Consider the following 14,121-nt stretch of genomic DNA (forward strand, 5'->3'; position numbering starts at 1 on the left):
TCCTTGTGCTTTGATGTAGATGACCAGTTCACTATTTTTGCAGACCATGAAGTAAAAATCCCAATGTCCAAATAAAAATGTAAAGAAAAATTTATCAAGATCAAGTGCAACCAATTACTTTCAGAAATCCCTTAATTGGTGAATAAATAAAACAAATGCAGAGTTTGTAGCAGAGGTAATAACTCAAATGTTTTTTTTGTTTGTTTGTTTGTTTGTTTTTTCTATATTGCACATGCAGCAATAACATAGTTCTCTCACAGCACATGGATAAAACATAGTCAAAAGTCATTTTTGAGTCTGAATGTGTGTTTTTCCAGACCTTCCAGAGATCAGCAAGGTGAGAAAATGGTGACCTGAATGTGAAAAGTGTCCCTCAATCTAAGTAGCACCCCAATGACACCATGTCCTATAAATGTCCTGCAGTGTGTGAAACTGAGTCCCAATGATTTCCTGTGCTGCTGTGATCACTCTCTGTAGGCCCTTCATGTCAGCTGCTGTGCTGCTCTCAAACCACAGCAGCATGACATAGGTGAGAACGTTTCCAACAGAACACCTGTAAAAGGAACCAAGCAGCTGCTGAGAAAGTCCTGTTTTTTCAGGGAACAAAAACTGCCACTGCAGTACTTTCTTTCCCAGGATAGTAATATTTATGTTCCAATGTAAGGTTGTGTGATGTATGTGGCCAAGAATTTAGAGGACAGTCTCTCCACTGGATCTCATTGGAATTGGCTTCTGATTTAGTTCAACATCTCCTTGGTTTAGCAGATGTTAATTATCAGTTAGGTGATGGTGAATGATGCCGTCTATTGTATTGAGCCAACCACAGGAGTGTCGTCTTGAAATGTGATCATATTATGTGTGCTGTAAAGTGATATTCAGTAATGTGTAACGTCAGAACAGCAGATGTCTCAGGATACATCCTTGGGGAACCCCAAATCCCAACTTGTGATATTTTGCTAGCTCAGACTTTACTACATATCCAGACATGCAAAGATGGCACATGAATCAAAAGATTCTATAAGAGATTCACTTAGGTATACAGGTACAGACACTTTTTCAGAATGTTATTTCAAACAATATTTTAAGCAACTGAGACTTTTTCCTTTGATTGAACAATTTTTGTTATTCTGGTCTATAACATAATGTCTCTACAAAATTATAACCACAATGAAGTTTGTGGTTATAACCAGACAATAAAATGGAAATTCAGCACGGAATTGATACTGCTGGAAGACACTGTATCTGTTTAAGTTATTGTATGTTTTTGTTAGTTTTTAAGAAAATCAAATGGTTCAGATAAATTAAAAACAGGAAATAGCCTCTTAGTTTAGCCCTGAATCAGTCGCTGCAAACTGGATGCAAACTTCAAGATCAGAGCAGTAGTGAATGAGGCTATATATTTTTTACAGTGAAGAATGACCTTTTGTATCAGTGTGATAACTGGTAATAAGCACCACTAGAGGTTCTTTTTGGTGAAAAAATAAATAAAAAACTGAAGCAATGAGCTCTAGACAAAGAGTCAGAATATGATGAAACAAACTCTTTCCTGATTGTCTATTTTGTGAAAGACTTAAATATTACAGCAACAAATTGCAGATGAACAACAATCTGTTTTCCGTTTCACTCAGCAATGAGGCAACCACTAGTGCAGGATTTCTTTCGTATTGCTCTCTTTTTACTTAACACAAACAGCTACATTAATATTCCAACAGCTGATATGTTTGCACTCTCCTGCTGAGGTTGGTCTGGCAATATCGCTGCATGAGAAGGAATTATTAATCACACACCAGCTTCCCTGGCTGCTCTCTGCTGTTGTGCATTAACTGTTGCATCGTGAGCTGTTGGTGCTGCCCAGGAGTTGAGGAAGTGCGTCTCCTCTGAGTATTACATGAGGAGGAGAAGGAGAACCTTTCAAACAAGAAATAAACACTCCAATGATCCTTCAAGGAATTAACTTCCGACCTATTTGGAGCGCTTTTTAACACTCTTCTCAAGTCTGTTTGTCCAGGAAATGTGACATTGAGATGTGTGCTGGCAGACACTACATTCATACCTTATTTTCACATTGTGGTATAAGATTTGTGAATCAATGGAGCTCTGAGAGTGTTCACATCTGACACAAGAGAGTCAGTGATTGTGCATCAAGGAGAGCAATGTATTTAGAGTCACATAAATAAGTTAGGTCATGTTTATGTGTAAAGAACATTTCAGCGACAAATGTTTCAAAAGAGCTGGAGGAGCTGCAGAGATGCACTTTCCAGGCAGACCTGTGAAGACACTGCTGCTGGAGTCAATACACCTAAAGACAAACACATAGACGAGTTTCTCTAGATCTTGTTGCAACGTTAGTCCTCTAATCCTGGAACATTTCTTCAGGTGATAAAAGCCTGATTTTGTAATTGTGTTTATGTGACTCTGAATGTTCAGGTCAGAGTCCATCGATACAATCCAGGTTTAGGACCTTATCAGTAGTTTCTAGTTGTAATAAATGAAGCTGTGTGATGACGCTGATCGTTACTCTGCATGTCGAAATATTAATATAATTCATTTTTTTAATAAGCTGCAGAAAGTTATGGCACATTTACACATTGGTTTGTTCTAAGTATCTGTTCAGTGCACAGATGGGTTCTGAGTCACCTGACGACATTCCAGTGTAGGAGCTTTGTATCAGTCAATAATGTAACAGAGAGTCCAACATAACTCTCTGGTCTTTTTAATAATATAACATAATACACAGTGTTTTTTTTTTTTTTCCACAGTCTGTATTTACATGGATAGCTATTGGATAATTGATGCAGTAAAAATTAATTATCCAAACAATGTCGGGGTCATAAACATGTTGTACTATATTGTTTTTTAGAGGCTTTAGCTATGTCAGTATAAAGACAAATGCTACTAATGGATTTGTAGCTGAAATTTGATTTGTTTGATTTTTCAGGAGACTAAATGAGACAATCTAACACCAAAATACAATTTGTAGAGAAAAGAAAAACTACTTTAGCAAGAGTTTAAAACAAAACTTTGTTTAGTGTTCAAGGAGAGTAGTCTTGACTGTGAAGTAGAAAACATAATAGTAGGTTGTCGTATGAAGGAAAAGAGTTTGTGCATCTCTGCAAATTTTGCATCGTATTATGTAGATTTGGCTTGAAATGTCCAATGTATTTTACGTTTACAATGTAAAATTAGTAGGATTTGAAAAGATAAAGAGGATGAAAACAACAAGGTTGGCTTGACGCAGTTCCACTTCGATTCCTGCATGTCATGCGATGTGTTGCCTCAGCAGCTTCAGTGGCCTCTGACAAAGCCCTGGCTTTAAACTCTGCTGTGAAGGATTGTTTCCATCGACATATAACTCATCAATTCCATGTCATGTTGCTGCACTCTGGTTTATCTGCTCGGCTTACTCCCAGGTGGCCTGTCATTAGTGTTGTCATTCAAGTTCTGTCTTCCTGCAGTGATTTATGAATGCACAGAGAAACCAGAGGGGATTTTTGGACCCACTCTCACATCACAGGAAGCTTTTATTTTTAAGTCTGTCTCATAATTATCAGAACATTTATGTGTTCAGTTCTATATACACATTATTTTTCTATGAAATTTTGACATTTAAAGTTGGACCAATAAAAAATAAAAATAAATAAAAAACAACACAACAATGTAGGGCTGATGGGGAAAAAATGCTTATATGCATTACAGTATGCCTCCTGAATATTTGTGTAGGGATATTTTTGCATGAATTATTGCATTAATGCAATGAGGCCTGGAAGCAATCCTCTTGTTGCCCTGCAGAAACCTTAATAAAGGTTTTATCATAGTGACCTTCAGCTCATTCAAATTATTTGTCAATGTGTTTCTTGTCTTCCTCTTCACAGAACTCAATAGATTCTCCAACAGGTTTAGATCTAACAAAATTTACTGACCAATCAGCACTAGTATTCTCTAGTTATTAAAGCAGCTGTTTGTACTTTTAGCAGTGTGAGCAGGACCAGGATACATTTCTATGAGTTGGTTTAGTGTTGATGTTGCAGCTGCTGGAACCTTTCAGAAAAGATCTACATATACCAGATCATGTGATACTTAGATGGCACATTGGTGAACTTTCTTAAAACATGTCACTTACAAAGGTCCACCTGAATGCTTTAGAAGCGCCATAGCACTTAGCCAATGTTTTTTTTATTTTTTTTTTATTTAAAAAAATATTTATATAATATTTTTTTGATTTAACTTTACAAACATTTTAACAAACTCTTAAAAATGCCAAGAGGGTGATGACTTTTGCAAGTCGCTGTATGTGACCTGTGCTTCCTCTGTGTTTTTCCTTTTTCCATTATGTAATTATTCAGCAACATTTTGAAGTTTTCCTTTTTGCATTTTGGATCAAGGTCTATATCAAACATCACAACAGTCATCTGCTTGACAACTGTCAGCAGAACTATCAGTTTTTATGTTAGTCATAAAAGATTTCTGTAGTTAAATTCCTTTTATTCTTATTTAACTATTCAAATATTCTGAAATATATTTTTTTAAATACTGAAAAACCAAATCTTAATTATGAAAATGTTCTGTTTCTTGAATGAACTGCTTAGTGCACTACAATATGGGTCAAGGTTGATGAAAAGTTCAGAACTAATCGGTTAATTGAAGCTTTTTATGCCATGAAACTCATCACTTCTATAGTCTTGTCCAGATTCTCCACTCCTTTCCAAGCAAAGTTCCCTCGACACAACTTGCTCCGGCACCTCCCTGCCACGCTGCACTGTACTCTTGCTTTGTCGTTACAAATGACCGGTGAGATGATGAATGTTGTTGTCATTCCGACACAGTGCTGCAGTTCAGGCTTTAAGGGATCAATGTGAACCTCCCCTCCCCAGAGATCCATTCTGCTCTCAGCAAGCCGCGCTACAGCACTCACACAAAGACCACAGCGTGACAGCAACACCTCACTCAGTCGATCTGAGCACAGCCGCCTTGAAAGTCAATAAGTGAAAGAGGGGCTTTTTTCACCTTTAATTACATATGAGCCTCACATACAGCACAGGCTGTCACATCCCCTTTAAAGGAAGCCTTACAGGACATTTCAAGTTTGGCCATTTTTGTCTTTTTCCATGAAGCAGAGTGATTTCTCCCACTGAAACAGGCTGAGTGCTCTTTACTGCCTGCACTTTACATTTCTTATAAAAGTTTCTGCTCGATGCAGTTTGATTTGTTGTCCACTGTTTTATTATCAGTCTCTAAATTAAAGTGAAAGGACGAATGCACTTTCTTTTGACTTGCTGGATGACAAGATCAATACCACTCTGTCATCTGTGTGTTAAATTTCAGACAAGAGCAAGAAGCCTCTGAAAGTCCAGCACCACTGAACGTCTCGTGAACAGGCTGCACAGATTTTATTTATTTACTTTTGTAGACTGAACTCTCCGTATCCAAAATGTGTGTTTGCAAATGTGAACCTTATGGGTCTTTTATATGTAAAATTCCCTGAGCGGATCCAGAAATGTAAAAAACAAAAAGCAATCTAATTGGTTTGGCAAACCATAACTAAACAACAATGGATGATGTCAGTCAAAATTACAAAATCAGTGCACCACATGATTATTAGGAAATAAAAAAGACAAATAGATTTCAGTCTCAGTTATTGCTGATCAATACTTGATTGCAAAGTCTTAAGCTTTCTTCTCCAACCTTTTCAGGTTTATGGGGTGTGTAGCTAGTTTTTCTGTCTAGATATTTTCCCACTCGGTGTGCATTTCTGTAGCTCCTCCAGAGCTACCATGAGTTTCTTGACTGCTTGTCTGAGCCAGGATCTCCTTACCAAGTCTAACCCCGGGTAATATCTGCCCTTGAGTATGCCTTACTGCTCTGGATCGCCATTATGTTTCATATGACAATCACAAAAACATGATGCATTCAGCCAATCACATTGTCTGAAGCATCGCTACAGGCCTGCTCCAGCTTTTCCCAGTCAGCTGTGAGAGCGAGAGATGGAGACAAAGCTGCTGCAGGCCTGTACCTCCAAACAACTTCCTGTTTCATCCATTTTGTTCTGTATGCACTTTAAGGCTCACAATACAAATATGATTTAGATCTCAACTAAACCACTGAGCTTGGAGCCATGAAGTTTCAATGGAATTGGTGAGTTATGAATAAAATGTTTTGTTTATTGTTTGTTTGTTTGTTTGTATGTCTGTAGCATGCTGGTGTTTGTAGCTAATGCTAGCTGGTTGGCTGGCATTTGGAGCCAACTGTAACATAATTCAACTTTCTAAACTTATATATTGAATTTAACTTGGTAAGTTAAATGCAAATGCCTCCATTTTGTCTTAGGACACATACTCAGTTGTGGGTTTTGCTGTGTAATATTAATATGGCACTTAAACCTGAGTAAAACTGATTTATTGATGATGAACTATGTGAATGTCTACAAATAAGTGCAAAATGTAAATTTTGCATGTTTAACAAAAGGTTTAAGATTTTAGAAAATGCCAGCAAACTCTGTCTATGTCCTTTTCCAATGCACTTTCTAAAGGCAATAGGTTAGACTGCATTTTAGAAGGAACATGCATGCTGCCAAGTTTTTCTCATTTGTTTGCTGGTTTTGTTTCTTTTAGGTGTTTTATGCAAAGCATGCTAAAAGCCATGAATCATGTTCCTTCCACTTTCCAATCATGCAGCACTTTATGCTGATATTTGACCAAACGAAATGCCAATAAAATACATTGTTACAAGTTAGTCACATATTTTTGCCAAGAATATGCTTATATTCCTTTGACTTGAGCAGGTGACTGTACAGACAGATAAGATGTGGTGTTTCAGCTCCCCAGACCTCATGGAGCTTATGCATTTTTCCGTCTTAAGATTTTTGAAGTACTCTTCTGAAGGTGACCTTGCAGGCTGCTCTCCTTGCTCCTGTCAAATGTGTGACTAAAGTAAAAGTTTTGCCTTCTTTTTTATTTTTGTTCTCTTCAAGTCTTTCATGTTGTGGGATCTTGCTCTCTGGCGCCTCACATCAGACCTTTTTTTATCATTGAAGAACAAAGACACCCCTGATGAATAAAAGAAAAGAAGTTTGCTCAGCGCACAGTTCCTACGTCTGCTGTGACAGACAACAGTCTGTGTGATACAAACAAACACATCAGGTGAGTTTTCTTTCATCAGAACAGTAATATTTAATAATGTGTGAAAACTACAGTTAGGTTCTTATTAAAGAATAATATTCTGTGATCTTCCCATTTTCTTTTCTTGTACTTTTAGAAATTCATGAACTGTGCAGCCTGTTTTGGACTGAGACTTGCTAGGTGGCTTATTCCTTACCTGACTGAGCTCATATCGTCTTTCACTGACCAGAGGCCGAGATAATAAGGTTTGGGAGTCAGAGGTGTCACCTGGCTGCCAGCATCCCAGAGACGCACATTTCACAATCTAAAGAAAAAGGACATCCATAACACACTGCGGCTACGGAGACTTTGAAGCTCTTCAGATAATTGCAGCTCCAAATGCTACTGAGGGGGTTTTGCTTGAAAATCCAAAGCAGGTAATCTTGTTGTGTCTCAGTGTTGTTGGGTTAAGAGCTGACATTTATTTGCCAACATGACTGCAGTGCAAAAGTCCCAGTTCTAACTAGGATGTGTTTCCTTGAAACTGAACCTTAGCTGATTGAGTTCAGAGAATAATTTTAGCTTGGAGGTGAAACACTAAAGCTACTTATTTACAGTCGTAATATGTGGTTGATTCTATAGTCCTACTGCAGCAAGGTGTCCTCAAACTAGCTTTCTGCTTCACAGAAGTTATGAAGTTATTTTTCTGGAATGCTATAGTTATATATTATATATATATTCAAAGTAATATTGGACTGACCTGCCAGAAAACATTACTGCAGAAGTCTTGGTCATTGTGTCTGTTCTCTCTGGCTAACCTTAGTCTGGTGTTCATGTTTTTTGTTTTTTTTTTTTTGGAAAGTAATGCTCTCCTCCTCTGACACGTATGATACAAGTTTAATTATGTCTTCTCATTTCTGGTCTGTCCTTTCATAACAACATGCCCATAAGGGATGTGGATGTTTCATCTTTTCCTAGTGTTTAAAGACAATCACATTTTCTGGTGTTTTTCCTCAAACACTGCACTATTATGGCATTATTTTCATGCCACCAACCTAAATGCACAGTGAGATTGATATGAGAGTACATGTGGGGAAAAAATCGTTAATTTGTGTTGTGCACATTTAAATTCTACATTCTCTCTCAGCACACGTTGTGGCACGCTGTCAACTCTGAACTCTTGCTCTGCTCAATTCACAACTCATCCAAGTGTATGTAAATAGACCACACTTTGTGAAACGTCATGAGAAAAATCAAAATTATTGAGAAAATAATTACATTTGTTTTTTGTTTTTTTGACAAAACATACTAGCTGAAGTCATGAAGAAGCCACTCCATGTTACAGAGAGCAGTTTAGGAGGTGTGTAAATAGTAACTTTTGTGTTTGAGTAAATCTGACCTGCATTGGGTTCTGGGGGAAACTCACAGCTGATTAACATACCAACTTTGAATGGCCATTTACACACTTTTGTTATTGATTTCAGCCAAAAAGATGAAAGTTTGAAAGAAACACTTGGCTACTTAACATCGTCATCACAGCACCCTGTTGGTAAATGAAAAAGGCCCAGGTTTGTTCACTGGTCCACTGGTTCTCACTATATTTGGCCCAGATAACAGATAACTTTTGCTGACAGGGTAAATGCTGTACCAGACATAAATATTGTAACGCATTCTACACTGACTGTCTGCACCCAGTAGATGTACACCAAGGCATTCTCCAGCCAGCCGAGAAACTCTCAATAAGCACAAACTGGAAAATGGAACAAAAGATGAAACTTCTAACATCATTAGAAAGTTTAGTATTCATACTTTCAGAATCTGCAGTTTGTTCTTGGTTTGATTGTGGCTGGTCACAATTACAGACAGATCGTTTTCATCCAATCAGAGAATTGCTTGGGTGAAAAAGAAGTGGCCACAGCCAGCAAATCAAAATACTGTATTAACTGGAAGAAATGGCAAAACATGGCACTTGCCCAGGGAAAATCCCACATGAACATGATAATATCAACACTTGAATTGTGTTAATTAAGGTTATAGGGTAAAGCATACAAATATGTTTGGTTTGCATTTTATGTAATATTTAGAAGTTCCTCAAGCCTCACTTTTGAAAAGCTTCCTATGCCACTGCTCCCATAGGTCCATAACTTACATTTTAGCATTTATGGAGTCTTGTTTTAGCATCCTGCATTCTGCTTTCACTGCCAGACCTGGTCATGTTGGCAGTTTTGTTGAAGGTCCCCAACTTTGAGTATTCGATCATTTGCCACAGCTTGGAATTGCTTATTTCAAATCATTTTGAGAACTCCTCAAATCCCTTATCAGACTCACAACATTGTCAAAATCTGTTAGGCTATCTTACCACACTCCACCATGAACATTCCCATTGATTTTTCAAATAATACAACTCTTACTACAGTCCACAGGAACTTATAAAAACCTAACTGCAATATTTCTTGAAACCTTGAAAAGATGGAATTGCACTACTATTCTGAGAAGGAAGGTTCTCGACTGTCCTGATGGACTTTATCTTCATTTGCAAATTATGAATCATATCAGCAGAATAAATGATAAATCTCTCCTTCTTTTAGTGCCTTAGAGGGCCCAAGAAAGCTGAAAAAACTAAATCCCTCATGCACTTCATTATTTCCATCCTGTAAGGCACTTGTCCAAGATCATCTAATATATAATCCGCTCCGTTAATGTATTCCTTGTCCTGAGAGATGCTGTGACAAGTTGAGTATTATAGCATCCTATAAGGCCGAAGAAAATGGGCCATGCAGCAGAAACATTATTGCTCTTGTTTCAAAGATACCACTAAAAGCTGCAGCCGGCCACAGCTTATTGCATACCAAGGGACATGCACACAGGATTTGTCTGAAACTGTGAGAAAGATGATAACCACAGACAACAAAGAGTGAAAAGAAAAGGAGTTTGCTGCAAAAAGGAATTATTAAACAAAAGACAAAAATAATGGAGAGAAACAAGAATAACATTTGTCTTATCAGAAGAATTTTTGTAGTAGTTTTATTCCAGCATTACTACTAAACTACTACCATAGTTTTAAAAACTATTCAGCCTGCCTGATAGTCTACTGAGGTCAGTTTTGGTGTCTAGAAATCCCTGAATTACTGGGGATGGATTCAACCTTCCAGATCTCTTAGGTCTCCTGGTTCTGGTCCTGTTCTGTGTCACCAGAACCAGAACCAAACATAGAGAAGCAGCATTCAGATTTTATGCTCCACTAATCTGGAACAAACCTCCAGAAAAATGTAAAACAGACGAAACAATGAGTTTCTTTAAATCGAGGCCAAAACCCACCTGTTGCCTTTGGTTCATAATGGCTGGAAAATGAATGAATATTTTTGATGTGTATTTGCTTGGTGGTTTTAATGAAAACATTTGGCAAAATGGAAAATGTTTATTGCTAGTACAGTAAAATATATTTACTGTATCAGGTTTTTATGACGTAAAGTACTTTGAACTGCTCTGTTGGTGATATGTTCCATACAAATAAACTAGACTCTCAGCCATTATTGTTCAGGTAATCTGTTACAAGAGAGATGGGCTGAGGATCTATATTTCTACTGGTTACTGAGCAAAACTGTGTGCCAACTTGAAAATATGGAAACAGCTCAGTTTATATTGATTTTGACTCAGTTGAATATGTTGAAAAAAATCTATTAAATTGAAATATTATTCACTACTTTGGGCAGCTAAGCCCTGAAAACTGCTTAATGCAGCTACTGCAAAGTTCCTGGTGACACAGTGAGTGGATTCACATACAACACTTACCTAACTACAGCCAGAATTGTCACATTTTTTATGAGCACCTTTAGTTAGTCGTTGCTTCAGGTGCTTTACAGGCTGACAGGGTTCAAGGCTCTGTAGTCCAGGAACTGGCCAGTTTCATCTCCATAGACATTTATCCTGACTTCCCAAAAATGACCAGCAAATCAAAACCTCCCTTAAAAGTTTTATTTTATGATAAATATTCATCAGCATGTTTTGAATAATTTTAAAGGGCTTGTGCATTAGTACTGAAAGGTGAATATTTCATTTTATACAAAAGGTTATAAATGTCACAGTTCTGTTTGTATGCTGATCAAATTATCACAAGAAGAAAAACAACCAGGAGTTTGTTGAGCTTTACTGCCAGTGTGGATCAATGTCTGTTAATGTTTTAACATCAGCTGATGGGACATGTCTGGGTACCACAGGCAAAACTGAAAACATCCTCCACAAACTCTTTACCTGCATATCAAGCCTGCTTCTTGGAGTGTGTAAATACACACAAATATGCAACAGTTTGATCAGCTGTGATTATGACATGGTTCCCAGCTCTGCTGCTGAAAAACCATCATGTTTCAAAGCATGATGCATGAACGTCAGAGGACCTTTGACAGTCTTCAGTTTTATCTGGAAACAAAGTGTTTATTACCGGGTCTCTGCAAGATTAAGCATATACATGTGAGATTTGAACACAACACAGATCTGGAGAGTTTGCATGCAAGATGAATACTGTTAGCTTAACGTTTCAGTGAGCGTCTTTTATTAGCACAACACTGCCCTACTAATTGGTTACATCATTCTTAAATTAATCTGTGACTGATTTTATTTCAATCATTTACAGGTTAAGATAAACTTGATCAAAAACTACACCAGGTTTGTCTTGATCTAAAACTTGATCTAAAACTAAATAAGTAAGGTCTAATTTAAATTCAGACTAAGAAAAAAAGAAAAGTATTCATGTATATTTTTATTCTGTGTATATAATCTTTTATATGTTATCTCTCTTTTTTTATTTCAGTGCACAGACAAATTGTCCACTTTAGTCACTTTCAGATAACAGCAACTAATGCAAATTGTAAAGTAGTAGATTGAGAAAGTGAGGAAAGTGGACAATTTGTCTATACACTCAAATAAAAACAAGAGAGATGATGTTTATAAGTTTATATACACAAAATACAAATATACATGAATATTTGTGAACAAACTTGCAGTCTTCTGAGATGCTTGAGCAAAACCTTGAGATACTTTAACACTGGCTGTTTGGTTAGCAGTGAATGTTATTTCAGACCTGCCTCACATGAAAGTTCTTAGATATACAATTGCACATTGGACTCCATCCTCCAATATGGCTAAATAAACCAATCGTTGTTTGACTTTGATTTTGAAATCCTTGCACAGGCCAAAGATCAGACACATATATGTATAAATAGGTAAATCCTTCACAAGTTTAGGACAGTGTTGCTTGTACTGCAGCAGGTGAAGTTTGCCTAAAACAAAGATGAGGTCCTTCTTTTTTCTTGGGACATTGCTGGTCTGTGGTCTGGTTGGATCCCAGGAAACCATAGAAAGCCAGCTCCAGCAGGTCATGGCCAGACTGGAGAAACTTGAGAGGGAGAATGAAGAGAGAGGTTAGTTAGCTGAATTCCTCATCTCTTTCAGTTATGTTTATGTTGTAGTGAGTACAAGCTTCAATCTTCTGGTCATTAATGGAAATTATCTGTGATTCCAAAGCCAACAGCTCTCAAGTGGCGTTCTCTGCTGCACTCATCGAGTCGCAGACTTGGACCTCCGTGGGGCCTTTTGATCGTTATCACACACTGGCGTTCAAGAAAGTGATAACGAACATTGGCAATGCATATAATCCAGAGACAGGTACCTTCAACTATTACTACTAGTGATGATTTTACCTTGTATTGCATTGGTCTGCAATTAAAAATGTTAAAATTGGACAACAATGAGAGTTTGGAAGTTGTTGATCATTGTACATTGTGGTGTTAAACTAGATTCTCCATCCATGCTTTAACTTAACTATTCAGTGGAAAGGTTGATAATGATGTTATAATATAAGTCATAGAGGTCACTCGACGCAGAATTTGTTCTGCTAAGGGCTGCAAGGTGGCGCAGTCGATTCCACTGTTGCTTTGCAGCATGAAAGTCTTGTCTCCAGGTGTTGGCATCTCTGTCTCTAACACTGATGAGATGTTTGGACCTCGCTCTTTGTTCCTATCTGCCTCCAGGAATTTTCACAGCCCCAGTGAAAGGACTCTACTACTTCCGGTTCACCGGAGTAGTCGGCAGCACAGGGAAGCTGAACGCAGGACTGAAGAAAAATGGTGAGAACATTGTCGCAATCTACCACAAAGCAGGGACACAAGCCAGCGCTTCCAACGGTGTGGCGCTGGAGCTGCAGGAGGGGGACCGGGTCTTCGTCCAGATCTGGGAGAACGACCTGACCATTGCAGATCAAAGCCGGCTCAGCACCTTCAGCGGCTTCCTTGTCTTCCCTCTTTGAGGGAAACCTCTGACCACCAAAACGCATGATGTCATCTTTTGAATGTTATGTTTACAGTTTTCAACTTACACAAAACTAAATAAAAACATAACACTATCAAGATGTGCTGTATTTTTTCTTCATTTAGTAGTTGCTGCCAATTGTATGTCATTTTTACCAGACTTAAAAGCTTCAATCTTTTTTTCTGACTCTTTGGATCTTTTAAATTCACTCTCACTGTCTCACTGTCAGCTAGTTGAATGTTTGAGTTACAGTGGTCTAATTATGTGCAGGTAATATAAACTTGTGTTTGAATCTATTAATTTTAGGTGGGAATAAATGTTTTGTAAAAACAAATTGTATCAAGAAAATGCTACAAGTGAAAAAGTGAATTTCTTCACTTTCTTTTGCTCATTTTATTACTTTAATTTTTTTAATAACATCAAAGACTCTTAAAGAATTTTTGATTTGCTCTGTTTAAACCTCAGACATTTCGATTGTTGTGGTCCTGACTGTTGAAGTGAAGGTAAAAACCATCAGGTCCAAAGAGCTGTCTGAGGATTTCAGAAATTAAGTAGTTTATGATTTGACAATAAATCTGTTATCAGTTCATATGGAGCAGAATGTGGATCCAGTCACTCAAAAATTTTAACATTGTCTGCACAGCCCTGTAACCTCATGATTGCACTTAGTTGTTTCTTATGAGGTTTTAAATATATAATTGAATTTTTGTGATAGATCATCAAA

At 37.5% G+C, this 14,121-nt stretch overlaps 1 protein-coding gene across 1 annotated transcript; it reads left to right on the forward strand.

Moving 5' to 3' along the window:
• Window positions 1-12,316: 12,316 nt before the first annotated feature.
• LOC103152881 (cerebellin-1-like) lies at window positions 12,317-13,495 on the forward strand. Its single transcript, XM_007573536.2, has 3 exons — window positions 12,317-12,511; window positions 12,615-12,755; window positions 13,121-13,495. Exons 1-3 carry the CDS (start codon window positions 12,382-12,384, stop codon window positions 13,393-13,395), a joined length of 546 nt encoding a protein of 181 aa, XP_007573598.1. The 5' UTR covers window positions 12,317-12,381; the 3' UTR covers window positions 13,396-13,495.
• Window positions 13,496-14,121: the final 626 nt, after the last annotated feature.

Source organism: Poecilia formosa, unplaced genomic scaffold (assembly GCF_000485575.1).
Source record: "Poecilia formosa unplaced genomic scaffold, Poecilia_formosa-5.1.2 Scaffold332, whole genome shotgun sequence".
In the NCBI taxonomy this organism is placed as follows: domain Eukaryota; kingdom Metazoa; phylum Chordata; class Actinopteri; order Cyprinodontiformes; family Poeciliidae; genus Poecilia; species Poecilia formosa.

What these genes read in the sequence shown, in the direction of transcription:
- LOC103152881 (XM_007573536.2), top strand. Translation starts at nt 12,382, where the DNA reads ATGAGGTCCTTCTTTTTTCTTGGGACATTGCTGGTCTGTGGTCTGGTT. An exon ending in GAGGGAGAATGAAGAGAGAG is followed by an intron (nt 12,512 to 12,614) that starts GTTAGTTAGCTG and finishes GTGATTCCAAAG; the next exon opens with CCAACAGCTCTCAAGTGGCG. An exon ending in TGCATATAATCCAGAGACAG is followed by an intron (nt 12,756 to 13,120) that starts GTACCTTCAACT and finishes ATCTGCCTCCAG; the next exon opens with GAATTTTCACAGCCCCAGTG.